General features: G+C 41.4%; 1 protein-coding gene across 1 annotated transcript in view; it reads left to right on the forward strand.

Moving 5' to 3' along the window:
* LOC148026657 (syntaxin-32-like) overlaps positions 1-22,249 on the forward strand; it is a 62,355-nt gene that overhangs the window by 26,343 nt on the left and 13,763 nt on the right. Inside the window, exons 2-3 of the mRNA XM_087691131.1 lie at positions 13,587-13,837; positions 13,923-14,092. Coding sequence (XP_087547257.1) covers positions 13,587-13,837; positions 13,923-14,092 — 421 coding nt within the window. The remainder of the gene's footprint in view (positions 1-13,586; positions 13,838-13,922; positions 14,093-22,249) is intronic.

Here is a 22,249-nt window from a genome sequence, read left to right on the forward strand (position 1 = left end):
TTGTTACCAATTGTAGGGAAGATGCGCTAGTTGAAGAGGTGGGCGATTGCCACCAAAATGCAGCCCAATAGATGGAGGCTGGCGCCTGATAGTAGGAGGGTGAAGATGGAGTAGAGAGCTACGAATCATGAACCGCAATGTCTGTTGGAAGGGGTGTGAGGGCAATGGAAGGGCTAGAGAGAGAAGGGAAGAATATCAGAGTGATGGAAGAAAAAGGGTAAAGAATGACTAAAGTGGTGAAGGATGAATGAAGTGATGGCCTATTTATAGGTATAAGTTGTCTAGGATGGCACACCACTGAGTAGACATCCATAGATGAAATGACCAAAATGCGGACACTAGCTCTTTTTGGGGCTGTTATTGCAAAACCACCCTAACTAAAGTGTGGAAATTAAAGAAGTTGTTTCTCAACAGCTCGACGTAAGGAAGTCATTTGTGATTTAGTGTGATGCATGTGGTAACAACATTGGGATTGCTCTCATACAGGATGGCCGAGTTGTGGCTTACAAGAGCCGTATTCTCCACGCTACAGAGAAGAATTTGTAGGTTTATGAGAAAGAGCTTGTCTGTAATTCATGCATAGTCTATGTGGAAACATTATTTGTTGGGGGTTGATTTTACAATGTAGACAAACCATTAGACTTTGAGGTACTTTTGAATGTAGACAAAGTTGTTAGAGAAGCATATGAGATGGACAAATTTTCTCTCTTTGTTTTATTTTCAGATTGTGCATATTAATGGTAAAAAGAATGTTGTGGTTGATGCACTCTCGTGTAAGCCACAAATTTCAGTTGTCAGTATGGTTTATCACACTGAGTCGAATGCCATGAAAGAGTAATATGACATCGATTCTGACTTCGCGAATGTTTATGATTAGCTTTGCAATGGCCAGAGACATGAGCACTTTGTGCTTAGAGATGGATTCTTGATGATACATGGAGAATAATGTATGGCAAAGTAGTTGAGGCTTGGAGTTATCGTTGAAAGTCATGCTCTTCCATATGTAGGGCTCAGAGTTATTGATGCCGCAGTCAAGGTAGTGGAGCGTTTCTTTTGTTGGCCAACTTTGAGGCATGATGTAGAGGAGTTTGCTAGGACATGCATGATATGTTAGAAGGTAAAGCATGATAGGCAAAAGATGTCGAGCTTATTGGAGCCCATGCAAAAGATGCCAACCCTTGCCTATTCTAGATAGGCCTTGGTAGAGCATTGCAATAAAATGGATGGAAGAAGATGACTTGGTAGACCATCCTCAGTTGCTACAACTTTGCCTAGATACCTTTCGAGTTGACTTCAGTTCAGGCTCAATCAAGTTCAGCAGAGCAAGGGTCCGGAGCATTACTTGATGCTCAAGTGGGAGGTAGCACTTCCACTCTTCCAGTTGTGGACAACTCTTGTATGTAGTGGATCTTCGATGGATTTAGCATACATCCAAGGTATTGTGCTAGTAGTATGTTCACTATGGGGTCACTACTCAATGTACTAGGCACTATGAGATGTAGATGAGTATAGTTGTTGTGAAGAAATGCATTAAACGTAGAAAACACAAAACCAATTGTACGACAAAGCACAAACTGATAAACATAGAACACAATTAGGGTTAGGGTTAGGGTAACTCAAAGACAATGAAACGAAAAATGAAATGAATGAATATTGAATATAAAATGCTAATGCAACAAATACACTATACAGTGAATACTGAACCTTGAACTCTTGTATCTTCGGGATCAAGGTAGAGATTATGAGTTATAGAGTGTGTCATACTTCGAATGGATCTCGAAACAGCAAGTCAGCCTTTTATGTGTCAAATGCTAGCAAATGTAGCCAGGGAAGGTTGGATCTGATGTAGATGGCAGTGTAGGATAGAGAAAGACTAAAAACGCAGGTACTTGAGGACAAAGGAAAACTGGGTGATAGTTGGATGCAAACACAGCAGATAGAGGAGAGAGAAAGTCAGGGCGGCAACCACAAATAGTAAACACGACTTGGGGAGGAGAGAGAATATCAGGGCGGCGACTCCAGACTATAAATTCAATCTCTGGAAGGGTGTGTGCAATTGGGTGATGGGTAGAATTAGTAGATTGACAGTGAAGAGCAGTTGTTAGCAGTAGATGAGCCTCTAGATGCAGTCACTAGCAATGGATGAAGGAGATGGAGGCTGAAATCAGGCGCTAGATGGTAGGACATGGTTGTGGGAAGCTTTGATTGTGATGTCCTTCGCGAACGAGATGTGGGCAATAGAGATACGGCACCTGAAACCTATTTTGGGAGGGATTCAAGTTAGTTTGTTCAAAAGATTTAGTATCAAATAGGGGTTTTAAATCAATGTTCATCCCATTGAGTCATTGTGCCTCGAAGTATGGGAAAATGAGGATGAATAGCCCCACTATCGTCATCCAACAAGCAAAACAATTCCACACACTACTAGGATAAGTGCTTATGGATTTCTAAGAGGGAGTGTGTGTGTGTGTGTGTGTGCCAATCATATGGAGAATATGGGGAGAAGAGAGGCTATACGACGGAAAGCAAGCAAGACAACCAAAGCTAGCATGTAAGCATAAGAAAAAAAAAGCCTTTGGAGACTGCTAGGTGCATGCCATAAGTATGGTGGATTCGGAGTCGACCACTCCAAGGGTGATTGAAAAGGGATAAATGCTCACAGCTGCATGTTTACATGAACAGAATGCCAATGCATGGGGTATTGCAAAGGAAGATGCAAGTTTTTATGCTCGTACAGAATGCGATGCAACGGTGCCTCTTGGATAGTGCCCTCACAGGGGAATTGTTCACTTGCCCAAGGGCACTTTTACAATCGTGTGATCTTGACAGTGCGGATGAAGTTACATTGGTATGCAATATCGTGCCATGATACCATGTGAAAAAATGCTCTAATGTAGAAAACACAAAACCAATGGTACGACAAAGCTCAGATTGATGAAGTTAGAAAACAATTAGGGTTAGGGTAACTCAAAGACTGTGAACACAATGAATAATGAAATGAATGAATACTGAATATACAATGCTCATGTAGCAAACACACTATGTAGTGAATACTAAACGTTGAACTCTTGTATCTTTGGTACCAAGGCATAGGTTATGAGCTGTAGAGTGTGTCATACTCTGAATGGATCCTGAAACGCATCAAATAGAGGAGAGAGAAAGTCAAGGCAGCAACCACAAATAGTAAATGCAGCCTAGGGACGATAGAGAATGTCAGGGCGGCAAATTCAAATTGTAAACAACCTTTAGAAGGGTGTGTGTAGTTGGGCGACAAGTGAACTCAACAAATCGACAATGAAGAGCAATCCCGAGTAGTAGATGAGCCTTCAGATGTGGTCACTAGCAATGGATGAAGGAGATGGAGGCTGAAATTAGGTGCGGGATGGTAGCAAATGAATGTGGGAAGCTCTGATTGTGATGTCTTTTGCGAACGGGGTGTGGGCAACAGAGACACGCTTAGTTAATGAAGAAACCTTGTTATTTTAAAAAGAAATGTGATCTTAGAGAGTTACTGTGATCACCCAAGAGAGGCGAGGGCATTGGACTAAGGGTGCGCGTCAATTGTCCTAGGGGCCTACCAAGTCTTGCAAAGGTGAATGGAATCAACAATGGATTTTTTAAATTTTTGGGCAGGGCTTTGGGTTAATTTGTTTAAAAGATTTAGCATTAAATGAGAGTTGTAAATCATTATTTGTCCCATTGCGACACCATGACTCGAAGTACGGGAAAATAAGAATGGATAGCCCCACTACCTTCATACAACAAGCAAAACAATCCCATACACTAGTAGGATAAGTGTCTATGGATTCTTAAGAGGGAGAGTGTGTGTGCCAATCATATGGAGAATATGGGGAGAAGAAAGGCAATATGATGGGAAGCAAGCAAGGCAAGCAAAGCCAGCTTGCAAACATAGGAAAGAAAACGCCTTTGGAGACTACGAGGTGCAATGCCATGAGTATGGTGGATCCGGAGTCGACCACTCCAAGGGTGACTAAAAAGAGATAAATGTGCACACATGCATGCTCACATAAACATGATGCCAATGAATGGAGTAATGCAAATGAAGATGTAATTTTTCATGCTTATGCAAAGTGCCATGCAATAGTGACACTTGGACAGTGTCCCTGCAAGGGAATTATTCACTTGCCCAAGCGTCCTTTTACAATCATGTAAACTTGACAATGCGGATGAAGTTACGATGGTATGCAATGCCATGCTCTGATAACACATAAGGAAATGCTCTAAATGTAGGAAGTACAAAACCAATGATATGTCAAAGCACGGATTGATAAACATAGAATACAACTAGAATTAGGGTAACTTAGAGATAGTGAACACAATGAATAACGAAATGAATGAATACTGAATATATAATACTCATGTATTAAACACATTATGCGGTGAATATTGAACCTTGAACTCTGGTATCTTTAGGATCAAGGTAGAGGTTGTGAGCTATAGAGTGTATTGTACTTCGAATGGATCCTGAAGTGCAGCAAATAGAGGAGAGAGAAAGTCGGGGCAGCAACCACAAATAGTAAATACAGCTTAGAGAGGACAAAGAATGTCAGGGCAGCAACTCCAAATTATAAATGCAGCCGCTGGAAGGTTGTGTGCAGTTGGGCGATAGCTAAAATCAATAGATCGATAGTGAAGAGTAGTTGCTAGTAGTAGATGAGCTTTTAGATGTAGTCGCCAACAGTAGATGAGTCCCCAGATGTAGTTACTAATAGTAGATGAGCCTCCAGATGCAGTTGTTAGCAATGGATGAAGGAGATGGAGGTTGAAGCTACGCGCCAGATGGTAGCAGATGGCTGTGCAAAGGTTTGACCGTGATGTCTTTTGCCAACGGGGTGTGGGCAGCAGAGACATGCTTAGTTAATGAAAAAATCTTGTTATTTTAAAGGGAAACACGATCTTAGAGAGTTACCGTGTCCCACATGCAAAACCCTAATTTGGGTGCCTCAAACTTTCTATAACTAGGTATGCAACCCACCACTCTCCCTCAATCTTGTTTTTGCAGGTTTTAGAAGTGGGAGGTAAACTTGCCTCTAGAATTACTCCTCATAGTATCCACACGATGAACAGTGTGGTTATGGACCAACAGTACCCAAGTACTAAAATAAGTAAAAGTATCCGACTTGTGCTTTAGGAAGTATACCACATGTATCTGGAGAAATCATCCACTATAAAAAAGAAGTACAGTGCGCTACTTAAGGTAGTAGTGAATGTGGGATCACAAAGATCTTCATGAATGAGCCTAAGGGGTTTAGCAGCATGAGTGATAGATTGCTTAGTAAAAGGTCTACGATGCTGCTTATCTAGTTGACATGCTTTATAGAGCTCTTGAGATAGTTTTAGACATGGAAGGCCATCAACCATCCCTTGATGCGACAGCTCATGAAGAGAGTCGTAGCCAAGATGTCCTAAGCGAAAATGTCAAAGATGCACATGGCTCTCGTGTGGTAACCAAGGCTTGGAAGCAATGGAACTCCAAATCATTGGCAATCAACCCGGGGAGAAAGTGTGTCATGTGGTAAAGGCTATCAGGCTGTGCCTTGCCTCGAGCAATCACTAAACTAGTTTGAGAGTCTAGGACTTCGATAGTGGTCGTGGTGAAAAAAACTGCTCGCCCCAACTCGCAATACTGCTGAACGGACAACAAATTCATCCTAAGTAGGGGAACATGATAGACATCACCTAGCGAAGCAAGATTTGGACCCAAGTGTAGTGACAGAGACCGCGATGATCGAGACACACAGTGCTTGCTAGCAGGGGGAAGAGAGAGAGAGAGAGAGAGAGAGAGAGAGAGAGAGAGAGAGAGAGAGAGTTGATAAAAAAAGAGAGAGAGAGAGAGAGTGTGTGTGTGTGTGTGCAGAGTAGTGACGAGAGTGAACACGACTTGTGGTAGAATGACGAATGTACCTCTTTAGGTTTTTAGATAGATATATATATGAAAGTACAAGTGTGCTAAGGGTGTGTTCACACCCAAGCACATATAAAAGGCACGAGGGCCTTTTATTCCCAACAACCTCCCACCTAAAGACAATGTGCCTTAAGAGGAGAAAATAATCAGCTAAGTCAAGATATGTACAAAGCTGAAATACATATATCTATCCAAATCCCATCATTTGTCGGCAATGAGCAAACCACTCTGCTGCAAGACCCTTTGTGAGAAGGTTTGTAGGATTATCATTTGTATGCACTTTGATAAGCTCAATACTCTTGTTGTCAAGTATATTTCTAATGAAGTGGTATTTCACGTGTATGTGCTTTGTCTTTGCATGAAAGATCGGATTCCGTGCTAGCATGATAATACTTTGACTATCACAATAAAGAACATGTAACTTTGTAATGCCAAGCTCTCCCACCAAACGTGAAAGCCATAAAGCCTCCTTGCATGCCTCAGGGGTAGCCACATACTCTGCCTCTGTAGTAGACAATGCAACACACTTTTGTAGCTTGGAGACCTAAGAGATTGCTCCTTCTGTGAAGGTAAACACATATCTAGAAGTGGACTTTTTGTAATCCACATGACCAGCGTAGTCTGCATTCGTAAAGCCAACGACAGATGCCTTCTACTTTTCAAAGCAGATGCATAAATATGCAATGTCAGGATGTGTAGCAACCATAGCATACATCAAACTGCCAACAGTTGAAGCATATGGTATCTTGGCCATTTCAGCCTTCTCATCATCTGATGTAGGGCTGTCCTCTGCACTGAGTTTCGCATATGGAGGCAATGGAACCCCAATTGTTTCCCTCCCCCCCCCCATATTGAAATGCTGCAAAACCTTAGAGAGAGAGATAGAGTAATCCTTTTGACCTATCTCTGCGTATTCGCATGCCAAGAATGCGATTTGCATCACCAAGATCCTTCATGTCAAAGTTGCCATGAAGACTTTGCTTCAGTGAGTCCAAGGCATGAGTATCCTTGCTAGCAATCAGCATGTCATTTACATACAGAACCAAGGTAATCAGGCTATTATCTGCAGTCTTTTTGGACAAGTAGTGATCCACTTGACTTCTATGAAAACCTTGAGACTGCATAAATGTATCAAACTTATGATACCATTCTCTTGGTGCTTGTTTCAGCCCATACAAACTCTTTTTGAGTTTACATACCATCTTCTCTTTCCCTTTTGCCACAAACCCTTCAGGCTACTGCATATATATGTCTTCATGCAGATCACCATGTAAGAATGCAGTCTTTACATCCATTTGTATGAGCTCCATATCTTCAGCTGCAACCAAGCCCAAAATGGTTCTCAATGTAGTCATCTTGACTACAGGAGAGAAGATCTCATCAAAGTCAACTCCATGTTTTGCTTATACCCCTTTGCAACCATTCTTGCTTTGTACTTTGGTGAGGAACCATAAGTGACCATCTTGTAAACCCATTTGTATGGAAGTGTTTTTTGCCCTTTAGGCAACTGCACGAAGTCCCAAGTGCCATTTTTCTCTAGAGATTCCATTTCTGACAACATGGCTTTATACCATTTCTTGTTGTCTTGCCTGTCTATTGCTTCCTTGAAGCAAGACGGTTCACCATAGTCTGTCAACATGACATAATTAGCCACATTGTTTGCACCAGGAATAAATCTATCAGGTTGTCTAGTAGCCCTAAACGATCTCCTAACCCAATGATCATTGTTTGCTGGTTGTCACGAGGACGTGAAAATTTGATGCTTTGCTTATGTTTAATTGACATTTGATTAAAGGATTAATCAAAAGTGCAATTAAAGGATGCACATGTGTTGCACATGTGAGGTGTAAGCTACTTTTTCACAGTTGAAGGCCGAAGGACCTTGTGAAAAAGATGGGTGTCAAAGGAAAAAGTTGTAATAAGTTACACTTGTTAGATTCTAGGTGAATTTTGGTGTCAGTTTGCCCCTAGGACCATTAATTGGCCATTAAGTGTCAGTGGTGACACTAGGGACTAAGCATTAATTAATGGATTAATGCTTGTCCAAGGGTCAATTAATGCATGGGACCATTTTGGGTTGCAAATGGCCTGGCCAATTAATTTTTGGATGGGCAAGGCCAATTTTCTTGGCATGGATTAAGGATTGAATTAATTTTCAGAATTAATTAATTCTGAAAATTAATTAAATGGCTGAAAATTGCTGAAAATGGATTAAGAAAGCTGCCACTTGGCAAAACTTTCCCATGCAAGTGGGGGAAAGGCTAAATAGGGCTAAAGGGAGAGGGAAATCTCGTTTTTTCATTTTGGAGCTGTTGGGAAGAGGTGTTGGATTGTTGCTGCCAGCTTTTGGGGCCATTTCCCAGCCATTGGAGACCATTTTGGTGATGGAGATTGCATATTCTTGACCTTGGGAAGCTGGCAATTGCTGCTGATGCACTTTCTCCTAAAGATCACAGTTTCTGATGCTCCTATTGTTGTTGGTGCATCCATTTGGGACTGGTACAGCAGGGCAGCAGCTGATTTTGATCAGTTATTCGCGACAAATCTCAGAATTTTCTCTCTCTACAGCATTCTCTCATCTCCTTCAGCCTATGCTCAGCCATTCTCAGCAATTCTTAGCCATTGGGAGGAGATTTCAGCCATTTTTGGTGGACTGATCTGTAATTTCTGTAGTAAACCCTAATTTACAGCAGAAATTAGGGTTTAGCAGCCACCTTGGGATTCGTGCCAGAGATTGAGGGCTCAAGGGATTGAAATCAGCAGTTGATAATTGAAGATTATCAAGGGATTTTAGGAGCTAGCCCATCCCGAATTGATTTGGGGCAGCATTTGGCCAGCCAAGGGTCAAATTGGAGAAGAAGTCCTGGGTGAATCAAGGAGCAAATGACCCAAAAGGCTTGCTGGTCATTTATGACAGCAAGAGCAATTGGTTAGCAGGAGGAGATTGAAGAATCTCGAGTTGTACTCCTTCCAATTGAATGAAAGCTAAAGAAATACCACAAGGGGCGCCAATTTTGGGGCCAATAGGGTGTCTACAGTCCAAGAATGTTATGGTAAAGTGTGTATTTCATTTTATGTGCATTTATTTATTGCTGTAATTAACTCTTAAATCAGGTTATCACCACCAATTCCGAGAAGGAAGGCTGGTTTTACTGGCTGTTGAGCATTTTCAGCTTACTGTCCTGGCATTTCAACTTGCAAATCAGCATTAACAGCTTGCTGTCCTGGTTGTTTCTGCACATTTAGTGGCTCATTATTATGGGTAATAGCTAGCTGATCATTTCTAGCATTATTTTCTGCATTGGAGCTTAACCTAGGAGACTTTCATGAGGTTGTTTGGCAGTTAGTGAATAAATACGACGCTCAAACCCAGCTAGAACTCCGCGGTAGACTGGAAGAGGACATCATAGTAGACTTGGAAGAGTAAAGGAAGCTGGTTCGCTGTGCTCTGCAAGGTCTAGCTGCATATAACAAGGATAAACAAACTAATAACTTACGCCAGAGCTTAGAAATGCGAGAGATCCAGAGAGTGCTAGCCCTAGCAGGCAGTCCAGGGTTGTCTCTAGGAGAAAATAAATATTTTATCACATTTGTTGATGATTTACAGCAGGTATTTGCTGCTGTACAGCAGGCACATTTTGTTGTCCAAAAGGTATTTTTTCCCGGGATACAACCCTACGGACCTCCTCAGTTTTTTCGGCTGATTATGCATGTGATGTTCCCGGAAGATAACATCATATTTGCATACTACTTTCATTTTCTCAGGATCCCATAATCTATACCTTATTTCACCCTCATCACCATATCCTAGGAAAATGCATTTACAGGACTTTGGCTCAACTTTGTTGCGTTTTTCTTTACGAATGTGCACAAATGCTTCACAGCCAAACACTTTCAAGTGTACATACGAAGGTGGCTTGCCCGACCACGTTTCTTGGGGAACTCCCCTCTCCCCCTTCCCCAAAGACCTGTTTGGTGACCGATTAATAAGTGTATGGTTGTCATAACAGCCTTTGCCCAAAAACCATGGGGTAATGCAGCATGAGACAGCATTGTACGGACCTTATCTTGTATGGTCCGATTCATATGCTCTGCAACTCCATTTTGGGGTGGATTATGAGGGGTAGTGAGCTCCCTCTTTATCCCTTTGCTGTCACAAAATGCCTGAAACACCTTGGACACGTAGTCCCCACCATTGTTAGAGCGAAGACACTTAAGTGTCTTATTAGTCTGATTTTCAATCAATGCCAATAAATTTTTAAACTTGTCAAGCACTTTATCCGTGCTACGAATAGGGTAAACCCATACCTTCCGTGTAGCATCATCGACAAAGGTGACAAAATATTTCTTTTCCCCTAAAGATAACCATGGCATCTAATATACATTGGAATGGACTAACTCTAGAGAAGAAGATTTTAGCGAAAGAGACTTCTTATGAAACGTCTGTGCATGTTTACCATAAATACAATGATCACAATGCTCAAAATCAGCATAACGAAGACAAGGCAAGTAACCCAAACGAGAAAGCACTTTCATTCTAGTTTGACTCATGTGTCCCAAACGGCCATGCCACAAAGAAACACTTGGTTGCTCGGTCATGGGAACAATATGATCATTCACACTAGATACATGGAGAGGATACAAGGTATCACGTTTACAACCTCTGGCAATCACTCTAGATTCCTTACAGATCTTCCATTTCCCATCACCAAAGGTGGTATGTAATCCATTGTCATCTAGGTGCCCTGTGCTAATCAAGCTCTTCTTGAGCTGAGGTACGTGCCGTACATACTGAAGTGTGAAGACAGAACCATGTTGAAATTGCAACTGCACATTGCCAATACCTGCAATGTCACATGCATAGTTGTCCCCAAGATGAACGACACCATGCCGATCCTCTATATAGTCAAAAAACCACTCACGATGAGGGGTGACATGAAAAGAAGCACTTGAATCTAGAATCCAAGTATGTATGTCATCATCCGTATCTGCAAGTAAAGCATGTGTTCTAAAGTGTGAAGAGACCAAGAGTACGTCATTCCCACTGTCACTGTCATGAGTGACTACATTCACCTATTTAATTTTGACCCTGCTCTTCTGAGGCTAACTCTCTTTATTCTCTTCCTTGCTATCATCTATCTTCTTGCCCTTTACTTTTTCTTTCTTCCATTTGTAGCAGTCACGTTTAAAGTGACCCTTCTTGCCACAATGATGGCATTCAACATCCTTGCCACGTGATTTACTGCGTCCCTTGCTATCCGATTTGCCTTTTTGTGGGGATCTGCCCCTAGTATGCAAAGCACTGGAAGACTTATGGGATGCATTGTTCTGCCGATTCATTTTTTCCATGAGTAGAGCACTTTCTACATTAGCGTACAAAAGAATCGCATTAGAATTGCTTATAGCAGTCCTAAATGTATCCCAACTGTTTGGCAGAGTGCAAAGCAAGAATGTAACCTTAAATTCTTCATCAATCAAGAACTTCAAGGCATCTAGCTGGCTGAAAATGGAGTGAAACTCACTCAAGTGAGTAGACATTGCTGTACCCTCTTTCATACGCAAATCCATAAGCCTTTTCAGCCAATACACTTTGCTTGCAGCACTCTTTTGTGTATATAGTTCTTTCGGTCGAGTCCAAATAGCATAGGAAAAATCCAAACCTTCAATGTTAAACAGCAAGGCATCAGAGATCGATAGCTCAATGGTTGGGCGTGCAAGCTCATTTAACTCATCCCAATCTTCGTGTTCCATGCTTGCGGGCTTTTCCCCTTTGGTCTTAATTGGCTTTGCTTGCTTCTTCTGCAATAGGATATTATAGCATTGTTTTTGCCAGACTGCAAAGTTATGTGCTCCTTCAAGCTTCTTAATGTGCATGAGATTATTGCTGTCATTGCTGCCAGCCATGATTTTCAGCCCAAATGTAACCAAAAAATTCAGCAAATGCAGGCTCAAACTGTCACACAAGTGACCAAGGTACAAACAAGTAGCAACCATCAATAAATGACCACGTAGAAGCAGAAATTTCAGATCTGTAAGTAAATTTTCAGAAGCATTAAACCTTGTGCTGCATGCAACACTCCACAACTGATTACAGGTGTTTCAGGGAGAAATACATCACATTGCATGAGAAGTCCCAAATTTTAGCTGCAATTTCTGTTGTACATACACCCACGGGCACAAAATTTGACACGCACGGTCAAAAGCCCCAAAATTTTTGTGCTCAAAGCATCGACCATACATCTGCACTGTCTCTGACATGCATAGAACAGGCCAATTTTGCCAATATAGAGCAATTTCAGCAAAACCCCCAAAATTTTCCAAGTGCTAGGTGTCCAAATTGCATGGAATTAAACCTGCATGTACATAAAATGACCAAATGGCGCACAAATTTTGCCCAAACAGCAAAAGCCCCAAATTGCACGGGGTCCAATGTGCATCAATGTCGAGAAATTGGGTAAATTTCAACCCAATTCTTGCATGTACATGAAAAGCCCCAAATGTCAGAGGCAAAGTGTCACAAATTCCTACAATTTTTGAGACAAATGGTCTTGCTTTGCATCACAATCCCCAAGTCCGGGAAAAGCCTCAATTTTTCAGGCCAAGATTGCACAGATCTGGAAGCTGTGCCTTCACGCGTGAAACCCTGTCAGAGAGAAAAGGAGATAAAAGAGATTTAAAAAAAAAACCTGATTTTTGAAAGATGTGACGGGCCGGGGGGGGGGGGGGGGGGGAGGGGGGTCCCGTTGACCCCGTGCAGGTCACCGGCTGGTCGTTGCCCGTGACTGGTCCCGCCATCAGTGCCCCGCTGGTTGCCGTGAAGTCGTCAGCTCGTCTGACTTCGACGAGATGCTGTTTTCTGCCCGTCTGCCTTCGTCAAGTGTTTTCTGCCCGTTTGCCTTCATCACACTATTTTCTGTCCGTCTGCCTTCATCTGACAATCAACCCTCTTGTCAACTGTCAGTCTGCTACCTGCCGAGAGCTCGCCTGTCAGCTGCCCTGTCGCGCCTGCAGCAACTGTTGCCCACGACCTCACGACCTGCTTGCCTTCTGCAGCCCGGCACACTTCTGACGTCCCGAGAAGTGTGCACTCCTTGCCCGCTTTGATACCAGTTTGTAGTGTGACAGAGAGCGCAAGGATCGAGGCACGTAGTGCTAAGGATATATATATGAAAGTACAAGTGTGCTAAGGGTGTCACATATAAAAGGCACGAGGGCTCTTTATTCCCAACACCAGGTCAATAGGAAAAACTAATGCAACCTTGGGCGTGGATCTTGACCGAGAAGTTGTTTTCTAAGCGAACACTCCCGGTTGTAGGGGATTAGGAAATGCCAATGTCCCCTCTAGGGGTGTCAAGTGATGGGTAGCTCTATTGTCCACAGGCCAAACAAGTGCTGAAGTGCTTAACTGTGATGGGTTAGCCTTTGCAAGCATCTCATCAGGAGGTAACTTGCAGCCTCCACTAGTCAATTGTCTCTAAATAGTGTCAAGTTGTTCTCAAAACACAAATCAAAATTTCAGATCCCTTAACATATGAGTCTGAAGCCAGGACAGCCTTGTCTGATAAAATGAATGATGCAGCAAAAAGTGAAATTTGTCTGTTTGTATTGGCACAGAATAGTCTAAGCTTTTCAACTAACTTGAAACATAATTTGTTTGCAGTGGCAAAACAGAGGTCTATGTTTGCTGATCCTTCAGTGGAGATTCAAGATCTCACAGCTGTAATCAAGCAAGACATAACAGCATTAAATGCAGCAATTTCAGATCTTCAGTTGTTATGCAGCTCCCAAAGTGGGAGCGGCAGTCTATCTAAGCAAAGCAGTGAGCACTCTGTTACAGTTGTTGACAATCTCAAAAGCAGACTTATGAACACTACAAAAGAGTTCAAGGAGGTTTTGACCACGCGAACAGAGGTTATTTTGTTTTTCTGCAATTGGTTAATAAAGAAAGAGAAAAGTCTCGAAACTCTGTTATAAAAGTACCCTTTTATTTGGGCAGAACTTAAAGGTCCATGAGAATAGAAGGCAGTTATTTTCTCCAAATATACCGAAAGACAAGAATCCATTTGCTCGACAAAGACCTCTTGCCCTGCAGAATTTGGGCTCTTCAACAATAAGCTCACCTTGGGCCAATGGTTCAACAACTGGTTCGCAGGTTCCAACTTCAAGGTCGTGTCTTAATTTTTGCTAGAAAAGTATTGTGAGTGTCATGTTGATAGGTCAGGCTGATTTTTCTTCATGCAATTACAGTAGTGTGTTTGAAAGGTGTCCAGAAATTGGTCTAATCATATCTAATGAAGCTGTTGAAAAAAGGATTTTCATAGTGGTAGTTCTCCTTGAACATACCAAAGCATTCTCATTTTGACTTGAAAAAACTTTATCCCATGTCCATCCTTGATTTGCAAAAGACTTATGGGACCATTATTGTGTGAAAGAATTATTAAATTGAAAAGTGTTATATGGTCTTTATATAATGCATAGGTTTGTTATAATATCCCCACAATGGTGCAGTTGTATCAAGCATCCGCTGAGATATCTGTCGTGAATTTCCTTTAGAGCTCTGTTATACAAAGAACACAGTGAATAGGTTACTCTTACTCATGGGTGTGTGCCCCTTGTTAGGTTGTGAAAAATTCTTGTATGGGTTCACTCTGCTTGCTGTTTGTGTGTTCCCCTGGCTTTTAGCAATTTTTAGTGGAGTTATTTACCTTTCCAGCTTCTGTCACAGGTCTCATGAAGAGCAACATGAATAGGTGACTCTAAATTGCATATGATTTGTTTTGCAAGACTGTTTGCACTAGGCTTCATTATTGCTGAGCTCACCTAAATTTATGTACTGTTATCAGATATTTTACCTGTGTACTTGTAATCTTTCATATTTGTTGAGTCCACTGAGTGCTTTAGGATCTTATTGCATATGTCTGTTTATTATTGTGTCCACATCAACCTAAATTTATGAATTGGAACAGATGTTCTTCCCATGCATATAATAATCTCTCATGTTTGCTGAGTTCAGAGAATGCTTTAGGATCTTAGTGCATATGTCTGTTTAGTAACGTGACATATTCGCCTATGGTTGAATCCTGCATACCTTTTGGTCACAGACTGCTGAAATTTGAGAAATCCTGGGCTTCTTGTTGTTTTGTGGACATGGGCTTGATTAACCTTGCAAATAGATGTTAATGTAGTTGAAATATTGCACATTGGGCATGACATGGGGTTTCTATTCCTACTGCTAAACTTCATGCACAGCTGAAACTAGCAAGCCAGCATACTTATTCCAGGAAAAGTAACCAAATGTATTTGAGGTTGGCTTACTGTTTGAGCAAACTAAGTGTATGTTTCTCAACTCGCGTATTTGCAATGGAATGACCTTTTCCTAACTTGCATGCTTGCATTTAAATATCATACATCCCATACCCATATGATAATGCATTTTACTAGCAACACTCAAAATTTGAAATCGGAAATGCAACTATTTCTTATTGATTGATAAATTTTAAGAGTTTACTTGTGTATCTGATCATATAATATAAACGACTAATCCTAAAACACACAAATTAGGGCTATGTATATTCAGCCCCCAGGTTTGACTTGCACTTCAACAGTATGTGAATACTACTCCACATTTGCTATCTGGGAACTTACGATAAAAATTTGTGCTTCCAAGGTTGCAGACATAAATGATTAAATCCATTCTTTCTCCATCTTAGGACATAAGTATCTAATACTAGGATCAAAAGGAAACTCATAGTTTTGAAGGTTAGGCTTAACATTGCTGTATCAGTTAGTGGCTGGGTTAACTAGGTGAGTCATGAACCAGCAAAGGTCAAGGAAGCATATCGTTCTTATGTCTTATGAGAGTCATCTTAGATTGGTTAGGGCTTGATTTACTTTTAGATTGATTAGGGCTTGATTTGCAAGAATTCCTGTTTCATTCTGTTGCTTTGTGTCAACAATCACAGTATGATCTATATGCATGTATGCATAGTGAAAGCAGTAAAATGTCTTATGAGAGAGTCATCTTAGATTGGTTAGGGCTCGATTTGCTTTTAGATTGATTAGGGCTTGATTTGCAAGAATTCCTGTTTCATTCTGTTGCTTTGTGTCAACAATCACAGTATGATCTATATGCATGTATGCATAGTGAAAGCAGTAAAATGTATAGTAAACGAGCAGCATATCCTGAATGAGTTCTTAAATAATGGATAGATTCAAGTATACAGCAGCATTGTCCCAATGCTGCAAACAGTTTGTGGGCTTTTGACCTTAAATTGGCACTTAATAGGGTCAAATTAGGTTGAGCTACTTTGCTGTATATTGTGCATTAGACACATGTTTAAGAGAGGGCACTGCTTGTTGTAAGCTGTGAAATCAAACTCAAATCAACACTCTCTCACTTTCACTCAATGAACATGACAAACAAACGAAGGAACAATCACTGCTGATTTGAGGATATAATGAGCATACAATAATGTCCCATAAATAGACAAATCATGGGCAATGATGTCCTATAGATAGACAAGACATGGGACGCCACTCGAGGTGTGTTTTTGTGCCCAATAAGGGATGTCTAAAGACTAAAATGGGTGCCCCCAAAATGGAGCTGGACACAACATGTCAACACCACTTTCAGTGAAATTTTGACCAAAAAAAGTTAGTCAATCAAGGCCATGTTAACATGCAACTGAAATCATGCTGACAACTGCCAACTATACCACAATGGAAATGGCTACATACTTGGAGTTCGAAATGGCTAGAAAGTGACCAATAAGTGCTTAGCATGCATACTTTCTCATTTCAAAATGTGAAATGGAGAACTTTGAGAAGGGCACTAACATAATTCCCAAGGTAGTGAGAAATTGAAAAACAAGCACTAGATGAAAGAAGCCTTTGACTGATACTTGGCCAAACACTAGGAAATTGGTGAAATGAAAACGGCAATGGAAACTCATAGGAAATAAAGTTTTTTAGTAAAAAGGCTAGAAAATGGTTGTTTCAGACTTTCATATGATGAAGGCTGCTTTGAGATAAGCCTCGATGAAGGCACCGACCAGAGTCATGGGTAGGGAGAAATCAGCTATTCTATCTAATTAGGAAGCAAATTTGGTTGGTCAAGGCAACAACCACATTGTCTCGTTAAGGACCTACTTAATAAAAACTAGAAATCACTTGTTGCTCAATCTAATTAAGAAGCAAACGATAACGAAACCTTGTGTGCTTGGTTCTCTAGTGAAAGATTGGGTTCCATTCCAATCCATGACAATGTAATTATTAGTGTAGAGGATAGTAGGTTGCTGCTGTGAAGAATCACCCACTAGTAGTTGCAAGTAGAGTCTCTCCATAGTAGCGTTATATACTGAATTTGGCTGAGATCTCTTGAGGGAAGAATTGGCTGAAAGAATAGAGAGGAAGATGTGGAGATAGAAATTTCAGAGTTTCATTGCGAAAATTGGTTCAAATTCAATGCCTTGTTGCAATATGGCTAGTTGGCCTCTTGAAATTCTCTGAAATTCTGCCCTTGTGGGCCCCAAATTTGCTGTCACTTGCCTATAAATAGGCTATAGGGATTGACACTTGCCTCCAATGGCCGTTTAATTAGTTGGGGCTAGCTCTTTGATAGCCTCCAATGGCTAGGCTCATCACCAATGGCTGGAAAATTGCAGCACATCTCTCTCCTCCTCCTCTCCTAACCTCCACAACACTGGAATGCAACTCCACCAACCTCTAATAGCCTTTTTCTTGCATGGGCAAGTTTTGCCTAGTGTGTTGAGCTAAAACGCGCTTTACAGTTGATTAACATCTTTGAACAGCCCCAAAACATGCTTAATTAATGAAAAACACAAATTTAGTGCATAGTTCAAGAGAGTTTCAATGGTTCCCCAAAACCCTAAATTTTTTGGAGCACCCTTCAACATCTATAAATAGACATGCCACGCACCATTTAGCCTTATTCTTTCAGTGCAGATTTCAGCCATTGGTCTTCACCCATGTGGTGGTCTACCCTTCGTGATTGTTGCCACTCCTCCATGAGCCCTTGTAGTGCTTGGCACCTTTCTTCTTGGTTGCCGCCCATTGTTGGCACACTCTTTCCTTTTGCTTTTGGACTCTTCTGCCATTGCCAGCGCATAGTCTGTCTCCTCCAGTTTGTGTTTAGACACTTCTTCACTAGGCTACAGTTGGTAGTGATCTTCCACACCTTTCGACGACCTTCTGCTACTTGCATTTGACCTTCACCACTCCAGGTGGCAGCTAGCGACACTCCTCTTATCCAAGTGTCTCCTACTCAGTTGTGTTTGTAGCCTTCTGGTGTCTTTACCTTTCTCTTCCATCTTCCACAACTGTTGTGAGCATCTCTAACATTTGTTTGGATTTGTGTTTAATAGTCTTCCTCTCTCTGACGTTCTAACTAGTGGTCACAACACTTGGATACGTCTCTAGTGGGCGTCACTCTCCGACACTGCATTGCTCTACCCTTGGGTATTCTATACACTCTTGCATGCATTTACAACATTCATTCACTTTAGAGTTTCTTCTCTCTGTATTTGCATTTTGTGTTTAGGTTTTGAGTTTTACTCGTCTCTATTCGAGTCTTTGTGTTTTAGTCTTGGTATTACATTCTGAGTTTTCTCAATGCAAACCCTAGCATATCTTCACCTGGTATCAGAGTCGATGCTCTTCTAAAAAGTATCGTGCTGTGATTGTGGAGGCTAGTCTTTGTGTGAGACTCACACATGACTTGATTGTGACTCATAATGTCTCAGGTACCTTCTTTTAGGGATCCTATGACGCCCTAGCAAGGTTCTCCATCATTGGAGGCTATGAGAAGGCGTTATGGTCTTGAGAAGGACATAGACACACATTCACCTTTACCATCTCCTTCTTCACGTTTTGGCAATCTTACAGATGAGAAGTTTGATAAGTCCCTCCATGATTTGAGAAGTTTGGATTGTGAAGGGGATCGGGGGAATCCCATTGTAAATCAACTTTTTCTTCAATAAAGCTAAAGAAATACCAAAAGGGGAGCCAATTTTGGGGCCAATCGGGTGTGCATTGTCCAAGATTAGTAGGTAAATTTGTATTTTCATATTTGCATTATTTGTTTTTTGCTTTAATTAAGTTATAATCAGGGATTTACCACCCATCCACGGAAGGAAGGTTGGTTACATAGTTCCATTGCCGGGATACCATCAAATCCTTTGAATTGGTGGGTCCATGGTACTTGATTGCAACTTGGGACTGTTGCATTATTGCTGAAATTGTTCTCAGCAATGAATTACAGCAAGCATATCTTCACATGGTGATACGGGATCAAGTGGAGAGGATACATCACTCCTTGGTCAATCACGGGGTAAAGGGGGAAATGCAATGACTGATGTTGGGCATGGTTCTTAGCATGGACAGCATGCTGAAAATGTGGGAAATGACCCAAATGTTGTCACTTCAATACATAAAGATGCTGATGACCAGCAAGGGGCTGAAGAATTTGATGATAGCTTCAAGGATTGAATGCGTACATCAGCAAATTTTTTTGTTGAATTGGCAAAGGATCCTGAGTTTACTCAATTCTTGAATGCCCCAAAGAAGGACATTAGAAGAGCCCAAAATGCCTGATGAGCACAAACAATTGGTATCCGTGGGATAGCAAGTGCAAATGCATGGCCAACTTGGTAGTGCCAATCCATGGGAACAAGGACAACAAGGCAATTATGCACATGCAAGCATGGGACAACAAGGATACTTTGGTGGTGGTACCATTTTTCATGCTATGGTTGGACAGGCACCGCATACCGGAATGTATGGCACAAATCCCTATGGTATGCAGCAGCCAATGCATGGCTCACAATACCCAATGTATCTGGGTAATGCAAGTGGAATGCCGAATCCCATGTATGGCAGCATAGGCATGATGCTTGGGGCACAAAGCGGCCATATGGATATGTATCGACACCCCCATGGACTATTGGAGCACAAGGATTTGGTGCTGGTTTTTATGCAAATACAGCCAATACACCCTTTTTGCAGCAGCCCATTTATGATAACTTGACTCGCATAGGTCCGCCAAAGGACTTTGATGAAGGTGGCAAAGGTGTGAAGTATGAGCCTTCAGTAGTACAGAAGATAGGCTGAAAGCACTTGTTTTTATTCAGTAGTTTGATGTAGCCTTTTGGAGGCAACTTCACAGAGGCATCTAAGATACGCAAGGTAGCCACATTTTTGAAGGGAAATGCATTGTAGTGGTGGTCTACACTTCTTATTCAAGGGAAGTCACCTACCACTTGGATCTAGTTCAAGCAAATGTTTGCTTCAAATTGGTTGACAAGTACCTTTGCAGTAGACATTATGATAGCTTGTAATTAGTTGAATTCCAAAGATTGCAAGAACTGGGATCGGTACAATAAGAAGTTTTGGCAAAACCACTGTTGGTTTAGTGCTTGATGTATTGGCTCAGCCTAATCAAGATAGTACTGAACTTTGTAGGACATGGGGAAAAATTAGAGATCAGTATGCATTGATTTTTCTTGATTAAGGGCATGGTCAAATTTCATCTCTCTTGATATAGCAACCCATTTAGGCATCAGAGAGGATGAGATGGGGCCCATGGGTGAGATTGGTATGGCATGCAAGGGACATGCAGAGCTGGTCGCTCCTATCATTGGAAAGCTTCGTTTGCACATTCAAAGTTATGTGGACAGCAAAGAGTTCTTTATTGCTCCATTGGAAGGATGTGATGTCTTGCTTGGTATGCCTTGGTGTCATCGTGTACATGCAATGATTGATACTCATGATATGATTGCGACCCTCTTCCATAGAGGCAAACTTTGGATGTAAAATTGAAAGGGGAATCTGTCATTGTTGTATCTGCTTCTGCTATTTTAAAGTAATGAAAAAAATCATCTTTCAGCTTACTAAGAGAGCAGATGATTGTCATAGGCGTGCTTTGCACTTTGCAGAGGGCGATTATGTATTGCTGCGATTTGAAAAGGCACGGCTGAAAAAGATGAAGGACAAAGAGCGATTGTATCCAAAGCTGTCTATGAGATGCTATGGGCTATTCCAAGTGTTGGAGAGGATCAGTGATACATGCTATAGGCTGAAATTGCCTCCACACCGGTGGATACACAATGCCTTTCATGTGAGCTTGCTTAGACCTTTTCATGGAGATGTGCTAGAGGATGTCTCTGCTGAAATTCAGCCGGAGGTTTAAGAGCTCGATGAAATATTGGTACCAGAGCAGATTTTGGTACACAAAGAGAGGAAGATCAGGGGTAAAGGTTCCAGAAGGTACTTGGTGAAGTTTCAGAATTATTCACCAATGGATGCTAAATGGATGGAGGAGGATGACTTGGTAGACTATCCTCAGTTGTTGCAGCTTTACCTTGATGCTTTCCAATTAGAGCCAACTTTAGTTCGGGCTCAATCAGGTTCAATAGAGCAGAGGTCTAGGGTATTACCTGATGCTTGTGAGGGAGCTAGCACCTCCGCTCCTCCAGTTATGGGCAGCTCTCGTATGTAGTGGATCTCAGATAAATTCAGCATGTATCCAAGGTATTGCGCTGACAGTATGTTTGCCATGAGGTCACTACTTAGCGTACTAGTCACTGTGAGATGTATGTAGATGAGTATGAGTTTCACCCGGGCATTGGAACTATACTTTTGTATTAGCTTATGATAAATTTGGCATGAATTTTGCCTCAATTTTGAGACAAAAATTTTGATCAGTTTCAGCTCAGTTCTTGATCAGCTTGAGAATCTTTTATGGTCACTTTTTGGATCAGTTTTTGCATTGATTGCTGGTTAGTTTTTGCAATGAGTTTGTGATCAGTTTGGGGTTACATTTGCAGTAGTTTGTGATCAGTTCTTAGACTAGCAAGTGATCAGTTTATGATCAGATTATGCTTAGTTTTCAATGGTTTACATCTAGTTCCATGGACAAGAGCATATGTATTGATTCCATTGATGTTTTAGCCATGGTTTATACTTGGTTTTCGCAATACTATGGTTTGGTTTTGCTCGATGAGTTGAGCTCATGAGAAATGGACATGTCAGACGATAATCTGGCAATGTTTTTGGGATTCTTTGTGAGTCTTATGTTATGTTATCTTGGTTGGTAATTTTCAGCATATGTTGGGCATATGGAATGGTTGAACAACAATGCGCAATGTTGTTGACTATGATGCCTTATGGAAATTCCAGTGTAGTACTTTGCCTTTGATGCATTTGGCAGTGCAATTGAGGACGATTGTAAGGATTTCAAGGGGGAGGGCTGTCATGAGGACATGTATTTTTGGAACCTCACTTAACATGTGGATTAATTTTTAATCA

This window comes from Lygodium microphyllum, chromosome 13, assembly GCF_053477565.2.
Source record: "Lygodium microphyllum isolate KBCC chromosome 13, Lygodium_microphyllum_v1.1.10, whole genome shotgun sequence".
Classification (NCBI taxonomy): domain Eukaryota; kingdom Viridiplantae; phylum Streptophyta; class Polypodiopsida; order Schizaeales; family Lygodiaceae; genus Lygodium; species Lygodium microphyllum.